Source organism: Lynx rufus, unplaced genomic scaffold (genome assembly GCF_022079265.1).
Source record: "Lynx rufus isolate CCGP_SWC_20201006 ecotype Redwood Valley unplaced genomic scaffold, mLynRuf1.p SCAF_1, whole genome shotgun sequence".
NCBI classification, from domain to species: Eukaryota; Metazoa; Chordata; class Mammalia; order Carnivora; family Felidae; genus Lynx; species Lynx rufus.
Genome location: NW_025814823.1, coordinates 49,849,143 through 49,861,220, shown reverse-complemented (window position 1 = coordinate 49,861,220; position 12,078 = coordinate 49,849,143). Strand labels below are relative to the sequence as shown.

The window sequence follows — 12,078 nt, the reverse complement described above, 5'->3', positions numbered from 1 at the left end:
TTCTATCTTGAATTGTAAAACATTGTGATTTAGATATAGCTTTAATCAGTATTAGTCATTTATTTGGCCTTTATGATGCTACTCGTTTTAGATGGGTGCCCAGGGGCTGGAGGATGAGGGGCAGTTTGCTGCTAAGCAGAAAAACACCTTTTGGGTTTTTGTTTTTGTTTTTGTTTTTTAGTTTTATTTTGTTAACATACACTGCAATATTGGTTTTAGGAGTATAATTCAGTGATTCAGCATTTATATACAACACCCAGTACTCATCACAAGTGCCCTTCTTAATACTCATCACCCAACTACCTCCCTCCATCAACCCTCAATTTGTTCTCTATAGCGAAGAGTCTCCTGTGGTTTGTTTCCCTCTCTCCTCACCCCCCCCCCCCCCCCCCCCGCCCTGCCCCTTACCCTGTATTCACTTTTGTTGTTTCTTAAATTCCACATATTAGCTTTGTGAACAATGTATCTATGCTGCCTGGTGGTGGGGGTGGGGGGAGGTGGAATAAAACATGACTGCAACCTTAACATTGAGTCCCTATGAGTGATCACTAAAACACTTCCATTTTTTACAACATCCAGCAAATTAATTGTTACTAAAGCAGACAAGTATCCATTAAAAATTCTGTGTTAACACAAGAAATATAATGTTAATTTAAAAAGTCAGGGTGGTAAAGGTTCAAACTGCTTGGCCAAAGATGTATTAAAAAGTTATCTTGGAGCTTTGTGGGAGCATTCATATCATATCCATAGCTTTGGATTTGATGCTGTGTCCAGAAGGACTTGGAAGTGCCTCCCAGCCTACAGAATATGATAGAATATTTTCTCTTCTTATAAAGCTCTCATTTGTGCCTTTTGGATTGTGGTTCTTAATTAACTGGTGACTGGTAATAGGAAATATATATAGAATACACCAATATAAAAATAATTGGGAATTCACCACATTGTATTTCCTTCCTAGTTATTTGTTTTTTAATTTCATAAATTTTCAGTAGAGGTAATTCTGGCACAAAATACTTTTCCTGAATATGTCACTTTGGAAGCAATTTTATAATATACATATTGACATTCCAAAATGCAAAAGAAGGAGGGAAAAGACCATGGAAAAATAAGGAAATGGTTCTGATTTGTTTTATCATTTAAAAAAATGTAAAGATAATACAATATATGTATAGTCCACCATATTAATGTGTTTTGTTTTTGATCCTTCCATTTAAAGAAATAGTTGCATTTTGGAATGGAATTCTTTCAAAAGCAAAGAAGAAGTGAGACATGTACATAAGTGAACACTTAGTACTTTGAAGTTATTTCTCTGCTGAAATAAATGACTTTGTGCCATTAAAAAGTGGAAAGAGGAATACTGACCATAAGACTTAAAGCCAGTTAGAGACTGATTTTTTTTTTTTTTTTTCACCAGAAATACACATGGCACTGGGGATACTGACAGGTTTAGTTTTATGGTCCAGTAGTGCTTTGTCTGAACTAAGGAGGAGAGGATTTACATTGGCATGATGAAGTGTAGTGCCTTTGTTGGGATCCTGGACCACTTGGATTTGAATTCTGGCTTCTCCATTTATTATCTGTGGAACTGTGGGCAAGTTGCTTAGACTTTTTCAACCCAGAGAAAGTTTTCTCACTAAAAGTGGAAATAGAAATAACACCTACCCCATAAGGTTGCTGTGAGGATAAAATGAGTTCCTACTTCTAAAATGCTAAATATTAGGACAATGCAGTTACCACCGTAGGAATGTCAGATTGCTGACCAATGGTAGGTAAATCAAAGGGCAAGCTGTGGGAAGTTGCATATATGCACTGACTGCTGGAGCCCTTATCTGGACTCAGACTTCTGGGTACATGGCTTCTGGAATGAAATGAAGCAGGGCAGCCTTTTCCTTATCTCAGCCACCAACCAGCTTTTTTAGGATGTCCTTTTTTAGTACCAAGATAAAGGGGTCAGTGGTCTGTTATGTAAGTGCTTTTCAGTATATTAGTATCTTATATTCTGACTGCTAATTTTTGGCTTATCAATTCTGACCATTCGATTCCAGACATAGGAAGAAAATGTGTCACTTGGCAATTTATTTAGATTATAGGATATAAAATTTTAGATGTTATGAAACTTTCAAATATGTAGCAGGCTAATGTGAGGGTACTTTATAGACCTGTTTTATAATCTAATCCCCCAAAAGCACATATTTTAGAGACAATAATGAAATTGTTAGGAGTACTTTAAGTTTTATTTTTAGTACTATCTAGACATTCAACATGTCATTGACGGCGAATTGGAACTTGATTTAAAAAAATTTTTTTAATGTTTATTTATTTTTGAGAGAGAGGGACAGAGACAGAGCATGAGCAGGGGAGGGGCAGAGAGAGTGAGACACAGAATCCGAAGCAGGCTCTGTACTGTCAGCCCACCGCAGGGCTTGAACCCACGGACTGTGAGTTCATGACCTGAGTTAAAGTTGGATGCCTAACTGACTGAGCCACCTGTGTGCCCCAAGTCTGATTTTTAAAAGATAGTTTAATCCCACCATCAAAATATAAAAGTTTCAGAATCCTTCGGGTGAGTTTATTGTAGTTTTGTTTGTCAGAGCTGCTAAATAGTTAAGAGGAATTATTGAACACTTACCCCTTGAGGCATTGAAACAGATACTTTACAGAAGTCTTTCACTTAGTTTTCTAGGCTTAAATTATAAATTTTGATGCCTTTATGCAGGACAGGAACAGCACTTACTCGGAAAAACAATGCCTTACGCTGTTTACTAACACTGCTGCTGTTGTCAGTACCTACCAGTGCCATCAACAGCTCGGTCTGTACTTTCGGGAAACAGAGCTGTTAGAGCTTTTTGCCAAAAAGGATGTAAAAGTCATGCTACCAACATAGGTTTTAAAAAGGTGTTCTTTTAGTTATTCTTGGCATGTTAGCCTAGCCCATATGATTTTTTTGTCCATTTCATTTAACCTTCTGAGTTAATGTTTGCTATTATTTGCCAGTTATTATACCAGAAGCTAGAAATACGTCCATTAACTGGGCGTTTAGCAAATAACTGCTCGTGAGATAGTGTTACCAAAGTGAAGATACAGAGTACTTCAAGAGTGTTTATTAGGATATAACTATTATTTGCAGAACATTTGAATCATAGTTTCTAAAAGGGAAATACTTGAGTTAATACTTTCCAAAGCGGAAGTAAAGGTGAACATATTTATTCAGTCTTACAGGGAGTTTTGAACCATGGACACATATTAGGGTTGTAATTTTATCTAACGAAGGGGGTTTGACTGTATTGAGATATATGTGTTGTTGCTTTCTGAAGTATGCTAATCTATCACACTGCCAACTGTGCAACAGCTGAAGGCATGTCTTTTTCTTAACCTTAGTTTAGCTAATCTAGAAGTAATCATTCCAGGAAGATAGGTCAAGATTAGAGATAACGGAATTACCTGATGACCATGGGTACATAAATAAAAATATGATAAGCAGGTGCTGAATTGCTCTCTTCTTGGTGGCCTCAGTACCACTGAGGCAGGTGGTGAATTTTCTAGCTACATTTCCTTTCTGACTTAAGCATTGACTCTTTTGGACTCCATTAAAAGTCCTGGATCTTCACTTGTTGGTATCACTAGCCATAAATACTGTTACCTTCATCATTTTTTCCGGAAAGCCCAGAGACTTTGAAATGTACTGTTGCCACCACTAACAGTAGCAATTATTGCATGGCATTCCAGCTGCTAAAGTGATTCATCTCAGAAGTGAGTTTGAGTCAGGATGATCTTTTATTGCAGATAGGCCTAGCATGACTTAGAATGTTCTTTCCTAGGAAATGAAAGTTTTAGAGCAGACCCACATTTCCACATGTTCGTTTCACAAAGCACTAATGTATAAAGCTGTCACATGCTCAAAGCCCCCTCCCTGCCTCCAAAATTGGGGAAGGTGATTATGGGGTCAAATGATTGAAATAGATTAGGGCATATCTATATATTACTTCACTCTTCGGAAAGTCATAGTGCACACCAGTATATTACAGTCTCTGTGAAATCCTCCTGTAGAGAGATGTTGAATATTTTTTATCTTAACCTAGCCAGTCTTATTGATCACAGTTCTTTTCTTAATATATTACCTAATAATAATCCCAAGGTTAAGCATTCCTCCTTTTTTCGGGTTACTTTCTGCCATGATCCACATATTGGTGGCTAGCAACTTGTAGACCGATCTCGACAGTCACAGGCAATAAGAAGCTATCTTTATCAGTCTGTTCTGTAAGAGTATAAGGAAAGCTCTTTTTGAACCTCTTACAGAACATTTACATTGTTTAGAATGCACTTTTTAACTTTTTAGTAAAGCACGAGTTCATTACTTAAGCAGCCTCTGTGCCTCTGTATACGTTCATCTTTTCCTCGGGTTAGGACTTGAAATGGTTGGCTACTATGGAATGAGTAGAAACAGGTGAACTCCTCATGCCTGGGCTGTGGCTTGGATTGCATTTTCCCCAGGCTGCTGTGGCCTGGATGACCAGTGTGCCTAGTGATGCATCGCTCTTTGTTGCCTGAGGCTTGTGCTTGCCCATGGCAGGACTTGTGAATGGCTTGTGCTACCGTGTGGTTGTGAAGAACCGTGCTGTGCATTTCTCCTTACAAGTTACATATTTATTTGCTTTCCACAGTGATGGAGAGGGGAGAAAAAGGACCTCGTCTACTTGCAGCAATGAGTCCCTAAACGCTGGAGGAACTCCCGTCACCCCTCGTCGAATCTCCTGGAGGCAGCGCATTTTCCTCAGGGTTGCTTCTCCCATGAACAAATCTCCCTCAGCAATGCAGCAGGGTCTGTGTGGTACACACTAAAGAATTACTCCTTACCGGTATCATAAACTAGGGAATGGAATGCAGTGCTTTGGGTACAAAGAGATTTGAGTGATTTCAGTGGAGAAATAACTTCTGTTTCCATATATGACATGGTGGTGAACTTCTCAGCTATCGTTAGAACGTAGTAGACATTCAGTAAATGCTTGATGAGTGAATGAGTGAACTCCCCAAACTGGGCACTAAGATACTGCTAGAAAAGCATAGATTTTTTTTTTTTTTATTATTAGAAAAGTAACCTACTCCTTTACAAGGGTCACTCATAAAACAAAGTGACATCAAAATGTTGAATGATTAAGAAATGGATACAGAGACAGTAGACAAATATCAACCAAAAGATATGAGACCTGTTAGAAATTAAAGCAAAGACGTCCAAAGGGGCAAAGTAAATTATAACAATAAACAGAGATACAAAAATGATGATCAATTATGCCAACATGCGTAATTATATAGCCTTGAAAGTTAGAAAATAGAAGTTCACAGAATATTGGGAAGAAATACATCAGTAGCTCTCATGGGAGATTTTAACATATTTTTCTCTAAAAATTAAATACAAGGAGGGTATATATAGTTAATATTTGAGAAATATAATTTAACAAGCTTGATCTAATATTTATACAGAACATTGCTCCCCCATAGGCAAAGTTCATTCATTTTTTAGTGTACATGGAACATTCCAAAAAATTGTGCACTTGGCCACAAAGGCATTATTTTAATGAAACAATCACATAATCTCTGATTACAGTGCAAAAAAAAAAAAAAAAAAAGGAATCAAGAATTAGAAGACAACTAAAATGTTTCATGTGTTTGGAAACTGAAAACTACTAGAAACTAGAAGGAAGAAAATATGTTCAGAGCCCTACACATCAACATTGAGTTGTATTTAAAGGGCATTTTTAAAATCAGGAAAGACAAAACTCAAATATACCTAAGTATTTAATTCAAGAAGTTAGAAAAGGAGCTCTTGAGTAAAATTTTTAAAAAATTATTTATTAAGGAAATAAATAATAAGGGTAAGGGCAGAGGTCAGTTAGTAAAGAAAAAGAAATAAGAAACTGACATTACTAGAGAAAAAATTAACTCTGCCTAGGGTGGCCAGAGAAAGCTTCACAGGAATGTTGGCTATTTACATTTAAACTCATTGCTGGGAGAAGCATGTTTCAGGAAGTGAAACTAGCAAAACTCTGACATCATCGGAGAGAACTTTGCAGGTTAGGGAATCGTGAGAAATTCAGCATGACAGGAGCAGAGGATGGGAGATGGAAACACAGGTTGGGAAGTTTACACGAGGCAGGAGTCTGAAGCTGTCCATATGCTGTTTGCAGTAGTTTGGACTTTGTGCTTTGGGGCATAAGCAACTGTTGAAATATTTTAAGAGACATAGTCATGTTTGTTAATAGGAAACTAATTGGCAAAGGTGCAAAGAATGGCCTGGAACAGAGGGAGAGAGCGAGCTCCAGGAATTGGGTAAGAGAATGTTGCAGGAGCGAGCAGAGGTGCTGAGCCAAGACAGGCCCCACGTTGTTCAGCTGCTCTTCTCTTGACTGTGTCTGATGGTAGATGGAGACCTTAGGAGATCACTATTACCTACTCACGTAACCTTTTTGTTTTGCACAATCAGAGAATGTACAAAGATAAATTGCAGAAGTGTTGGGCTCTGGGGATTGCCAGTTCATCTTAGAGCACCTATCTTATAGGTCATTGTGTGCAGAAAGAAGAAGTAGAGAAATTACATGTGCTTTCGTTTCAACTCGAGAGGGAAATCTGGCAGGGGAATTTAGTTTAGTGAATTTACTTAAGCTGTTAGTTCCAGAAATGCAGTTACTGGGAAAGTGGCCTTGTGAAAAGCTTTAAAGGTGGAAGATAGGATGAGAGAACATCAATTCTAGAGAAAGCTTCCGTAGTCTGGGTTACTGCTTAGGAATGCCTCTCACTGTTTTCTTCTCTGCAGATGGACTGGACAGGAACGAGCTGCTGCCACTGTCCCCTCTTGCTCCAACCATGGAGGAGGAACCCCTGGTTATATTCATGTCTGGTGAAGATGATGACCCGGAGAAGGCTGAAGAAAGAAAGAAGTCAGAAGAACTGAGGAGTTTGTGGAGAAAAGCAATACATCAACAAATCTTGTTGCTTCGAATGGAGAAAGAAAACCAGAAACTTGAAGGTTAGCCATTCAATCAGGGCTAAATGATATGATACTATCATTGAAAGCTTTAGGTTAAAACCACCCCCGTCTTCCCCACACTCAGTCAAGGAGTATAAGTGCACTTTTGACTAGGATTTTACTGATTATAATTGTTTCATTTTATTTTGTGAGGTTGCAATGACATGGGAATGTGCAGCTTAAAATACTTGCATTTTTGTTTAATAGCTAAAACATCAGACACCTTTAGAGTATATTTGGGTAACAGAAAATGTACATAGTGTGGCATCCATATATTTGATGTGACTGAAAGTCTAATATTATTGTGCATTACTTAAAAAAAAACCCTTAAACGAAAAATATTTCAAAAATTCTTTTTGAAATTGATTTTCACCTTTTAGGCTAATTGCATTTATAATAAGGGAAATGTGCCTATTTCAAATAAATTCTATTTGTATTGTACCCAGTTCAACTATCTAATTACCTGTTATCAAATCAAAGTTCCTAATTTTTGTTATTGCTTTATATACTTTCTACTTAAAAAATCATATTCAAATCATTAAATTTATCATTGGATAATTTACAATAGCTTCTGTGGTATTACTGGTGCTTTATTGCTTAGTTTATGAACAAGTGTTTTAGAATGTGTTTTCCAGACTTCGAAAGAATGATGTTATTTACCTCCATATGAACCACACATAAGGAGATGTGCAGACGGGACCAAAACTCAAAAAATGTATTAATGTTACTATGTTTGGCAGTGCACTTAACCTAAAAGGGCCTTGTTTTTCACATGTGTAAAATGAACGATTTAGCTTAAGTGGGTCCTTTGATTTACAAGATTATAGGAAAATGTACAATTTAGGTTTTTCTGTGGCTTGCTTTTATTGTGTTGTCTTCCAAAATGCTTTTTTAAGAACAGGTATTCACATTTCTATGCTCATCACCTATCTTAAGATTCCTCTTACTACACCTAATACTCAATTCTGTTTTTAAATTGAACAATATTTAGTTTGCAAGGGAGTAATTTTCTTTATTGCTGTTTTCTTGGCAGACTGGAAGTACGTAAAGTTTTAAATATCCTAGGAAGTAAATCTTTTTTTTTCTTTAAAATTAAAAACCCAATTGATTGTTATTGGTACAGCTTTTAAAAGGTACAAACTTTTAAAAGTTTGATGTGATAAATGGTATGCCCACCCGGGCTTTTATAGATTTTGATGGAAATTCAATTCATATTCAGGATAAGAGAGGAGGTGACATTTAGCAGATATGGTCAGAAACCTTTATGAGTTCTTTTTTTTCTGTATTTAAGTAACAGAGACAAAAAATAGTTGAGCTTATTAAAATTCTAGTCAATGGATAATTATTTATTGATGGTTCTTTATTTTTTGCCTAGTTAACCAGGTGAGGGCAGATGTTGACTGTTCTTAATCAGCATTTTATCCTCAGGCCCTGAAGCTGGCACATAGCTCTTGATTATTCTCTTAAATGAATAAAGATCTAGAGAACGTTGCAGGGGGGAAAAAAGGAAATATGCTTTTGTTCATTATAAAAAAATAATTAGTAAAGTAACATATAGGGTTATATTAATTATTAGCTTTAATGAACCCACTTCTTCAAAAAAATTTGATTACCATAGAGAAATATAAAGCAAGTATTGAGAAGCAAAGCTCCTCTCTGTGAGTTTAGTGGTATCCAAGAGGTAGGCCATCTAGTGGTATCCTGGAGTATTTTCATAGTGAAAGTTTGGTTATATCTGGACTTTCAGTAGAAACTTTTACTCTTTATTTGAATAACCATATTATAAGATATTTAAATTCTTTGGAATGGTTTTAAACACACTAAGTAAAGGGTAATACTCATTCTGCTGTTGTTTTTGTGCTGTCGAGGACTTTGGATGCATGACAAAGATTTGTGTTGCAGAAGGTAAGGGGTTGAGCACTGTGAGCTTGAATGAGTACACATTAATCTGTGAGACTCCTGTTCAATGTGATCCTAATGAAAGAGAAAAAAAAATAGCTAAATGTTTTTTCTTCCTTTACTCTTTTGGAATCAAGTATTCAAGATAAAGAACACATCAAGTTAGTAGTTGCTTTTATAGGCCTTTCTTTAATGAGCTCTGGGCTTATATTTTAGACCATCAAACAAGAGAGAATTCTGTACTATTTTTAAAAACAGAAGTAGTGTTAATTTCAATAAAATGAATTTTTTTCTTTAAGAAAAAAATGAACACAGAGGCACATGACTTAACATTTTTAAAAGAAGTATTGGTAACTCTGGGAATAATTATAAAAATGTATTGGGTTACCATGGTCAGTATTTCTCTAATCAAGGTTAGCACGAGGTATTGTTTTCTCATATAGGTCATATATAAAATATCATTGGTGTTGAAAATGATGCAAGTTGTCACATCTGAGGCTATCACATTTGTCAAAAAAAATTGAAACTTACAGCGTAGGGAACATGCTTAGTTTTTTATGCTTAGTAGAGCTCCCATCTGTAAGATACAGAGTAAAACCTCCTTAGAAAGTTATTCCTGATACTTTTTTATGTGATATGACTCCGTTTGGGAACATTTCATGTATATATTCATTCCTCACTTTTTTTAAGTTTACTTTGTGACTACCTGTTAGTGGTTGATTCCTAAAAATCATTTGGTATGATTTTACAAATACAACAAAATGTTTAAAATTCTGTGTTCTAGGAACACATCAGTTTTACATAAATTCTTTTGTTTTTCTTAGCAAGCAGAGATGAACTCCAGTCCAGAAAAGTTAAACTGGACTATGAAGAAGTTGGTGTATGTCAGAAGGAGGTCTTACTAACCTGGGATAAGAAGTTGTTGAACTGCAGAGCTAAAATCAGAAGCGATATGGAAGACATTCATATTTGTCTTAAAGAAGGTATTCTGGATTGCCTTTTTCATTTGAGTAATATTGACACACAATGTTACATTAGTTTCAGGTGGATCATCGTTAATCATCTTTTTTAGAGAAAATCTTTAGAGATTTTTTGATTGTGTAGCTCAGGCATAATTTTGTCCTTGTGCTTTGCCTATAAAAAAAGGGAAGTAATTTGCTTTTGACTGCAGTCAGTGACTTTGTTGGGAAGAAAACAGTGCTAATGGAGAGATGGTCCCTGAGGAGTTAGCAGACACCTTTTCTATAGGTTTTCCTGTCTTCTTCAACCAGCTGTTCTCAGCTGTCTTTTTTGTTTATCAAGAAAGGAGTGAATGCATGGGTAGAGACCTTGGATCATATCCATAAAAATAATTTAGACTTACAAACTAGACTCATTTCCATCATTTAGTCAGAAATGTTTATATGTATATGTATATTCACCTACATGTATGTGTGCATGTAAACAGATTTATGTTTTTATTCATCAGTCAGTTTTCCTTCCATGTATATATTCCTTTATTTTGGAAAAATTGCTTTTATTTGGCCATTATACTGCATTGCTACTCTGTCATATAAAATGGCTGATAGTTAAACATCTTAAATTTAAAATTAAAACTGCTTAGCATGTGAATATTTGAGGTGCATTTCTGTGACCCAGCTATTAAAATGAGGATCTCATGACCTATATATAAGCTGAGTGCAAAATAAAAATCCAAGAATATCCAAAGATATCTGTTAATGAATCTTGTTTTAAAAGCTTATGATTAATGTGTGAAACTGTTGCATAGTTAAGTTTAAATGAAGTTGAGATTAATTTTGTAAGATGCTACATTTATTGTTTTTTTTTTCCTTGAAGATATGGAAGTCCTAAACATTTTCATTGATTGCATTATTTGTGAGACAGAATAGTGGGTAATAGAATGTGTGTGGTTGTCGATCACACTATTCTTTGGTATGAGTTTTAAAGATTTTTAGGGGTGCTCAGCTTCCCATTTCTTATAGGATACAGTTTGAACCTCTGAGCACTCTGCCCAGGGCCCACCATAATCTCTGCCTCCTTCATCTCTGATCTCATGTTCTGCTTCCTCCCTCCCTGTATCATGTGTTCCAGAGAGGTTGAACTACACTGGGTCCCAGTATATGTCCCAGGCTGTTTCTTGCATGGAATGTTCCAGTTTTCCCTAACCTCTCATCCTTACCTCTCCACCTGCTGCCTATTTCCCATCATCCTTTTCTTTTCACCCCTCCTCCTCCTCTTCCTTTCTCACCCCATTCCTTGCCTTTCTGAGGGCGTTCAAACGTTTCCCTTCCTGAAGGGATTGCTGCCCACACTCCCAGCTTGGAAAATCCTATTATCTTTTTGATCTCAGTTCAAATACCATTTCCTCAGAAATCCCTCTCTTCCACCAAAATCAATTCATTTTGCTTCATTATTTTTTCTCACGATTCTTTTCCTTAATGGTGCTTATCATAATTATAATTTTGCATTTAGGCATATATTTGTTTAATGTTTTTCTCACCCCGCCACTGCATACCTAGCACCTAAAAAGGATCTTGCACAAGTTATTCACTGAATGAATACATGGATGAATGAATGAATGAGACTAATTCCTGAGAATGGATTTATTCATCTCCCAGGGAGGAAGTATCCTCAGTGCCATTCTCTATACTTTGCTATGTGTTAGATGTTCAACAGATGACTTGTTTAGCTGAAGTGAATTGCCTTCTTGCAAAATTGTTGTTGGATGGATAATAAAACAGCCCACTCATGTTATCAGAGATTCATTTAGTGGGCTAATGAAAGTTACCCCCAAATGACATTTTACATGTGATCATTCATTCATTCATCCTACAGATGTGTAAGTAGCAACGTATATTCTTGGTTTGCCTTATACAGAGACTTATTAATGTCAAATGCTTAGAATTTATAAGTACTGGCATTTATTACTAGCTTTAAACCAAATAAAAGGTGGGAATAGGCAGGGATACATTTCATGGTTTCAGAATTTGGCCTCTGAAGCCAGACTTGGAGAGTTCTAATCCTAAACTTCCACTTACAAGCTGTGTGAACTTGGGCAAGTTCTTTGCTTCTTTCTTCCTCAGCTTCACCATCTGGAAAGTGGGGATAATAGTAATCACCTGCCTCATTTGGTTGTTTTCTGAGCACAGGTACAATGC

At 36.3% G+C, this 12,078-nt stretch overlaps 1 protein-coding gene across 3 annotated transcripts in view; it reads left to right on the top strand.

The window, feature by feature from the left end:
* Positions 1 to 12,078, top strand: part of TBC1D4 (TBC1 domain family member 4) — a 66,578-nt gene that overhangs the window by 37,008 nt on the left and 17,492 nt on the right. For 2 of the 3 annotated variants that reach the window (XM_047080674.1, XM_047080682.1), the window contains exons 10-12: positions 4,662 to 4,819; positions 6,809 to 7,021; positions 9,745 to 9,903. In XM_047080674.1, coding sequence (XP_046936630.1) covers positions 4,662 to 4,819; positions 6,809 to 7,021; positions 9,745 to 9,903 — 530 coding nt within the window. Of the gene's footprint in view, positions 1 to 4,661; positions 4,857 to 6,808; positions 7,022 to 9,744; positions 9,904 to 12,078 lie in introns of those variants that run through there. The other variant, XM_047080692.1, reaches the window with a different exon arrangement.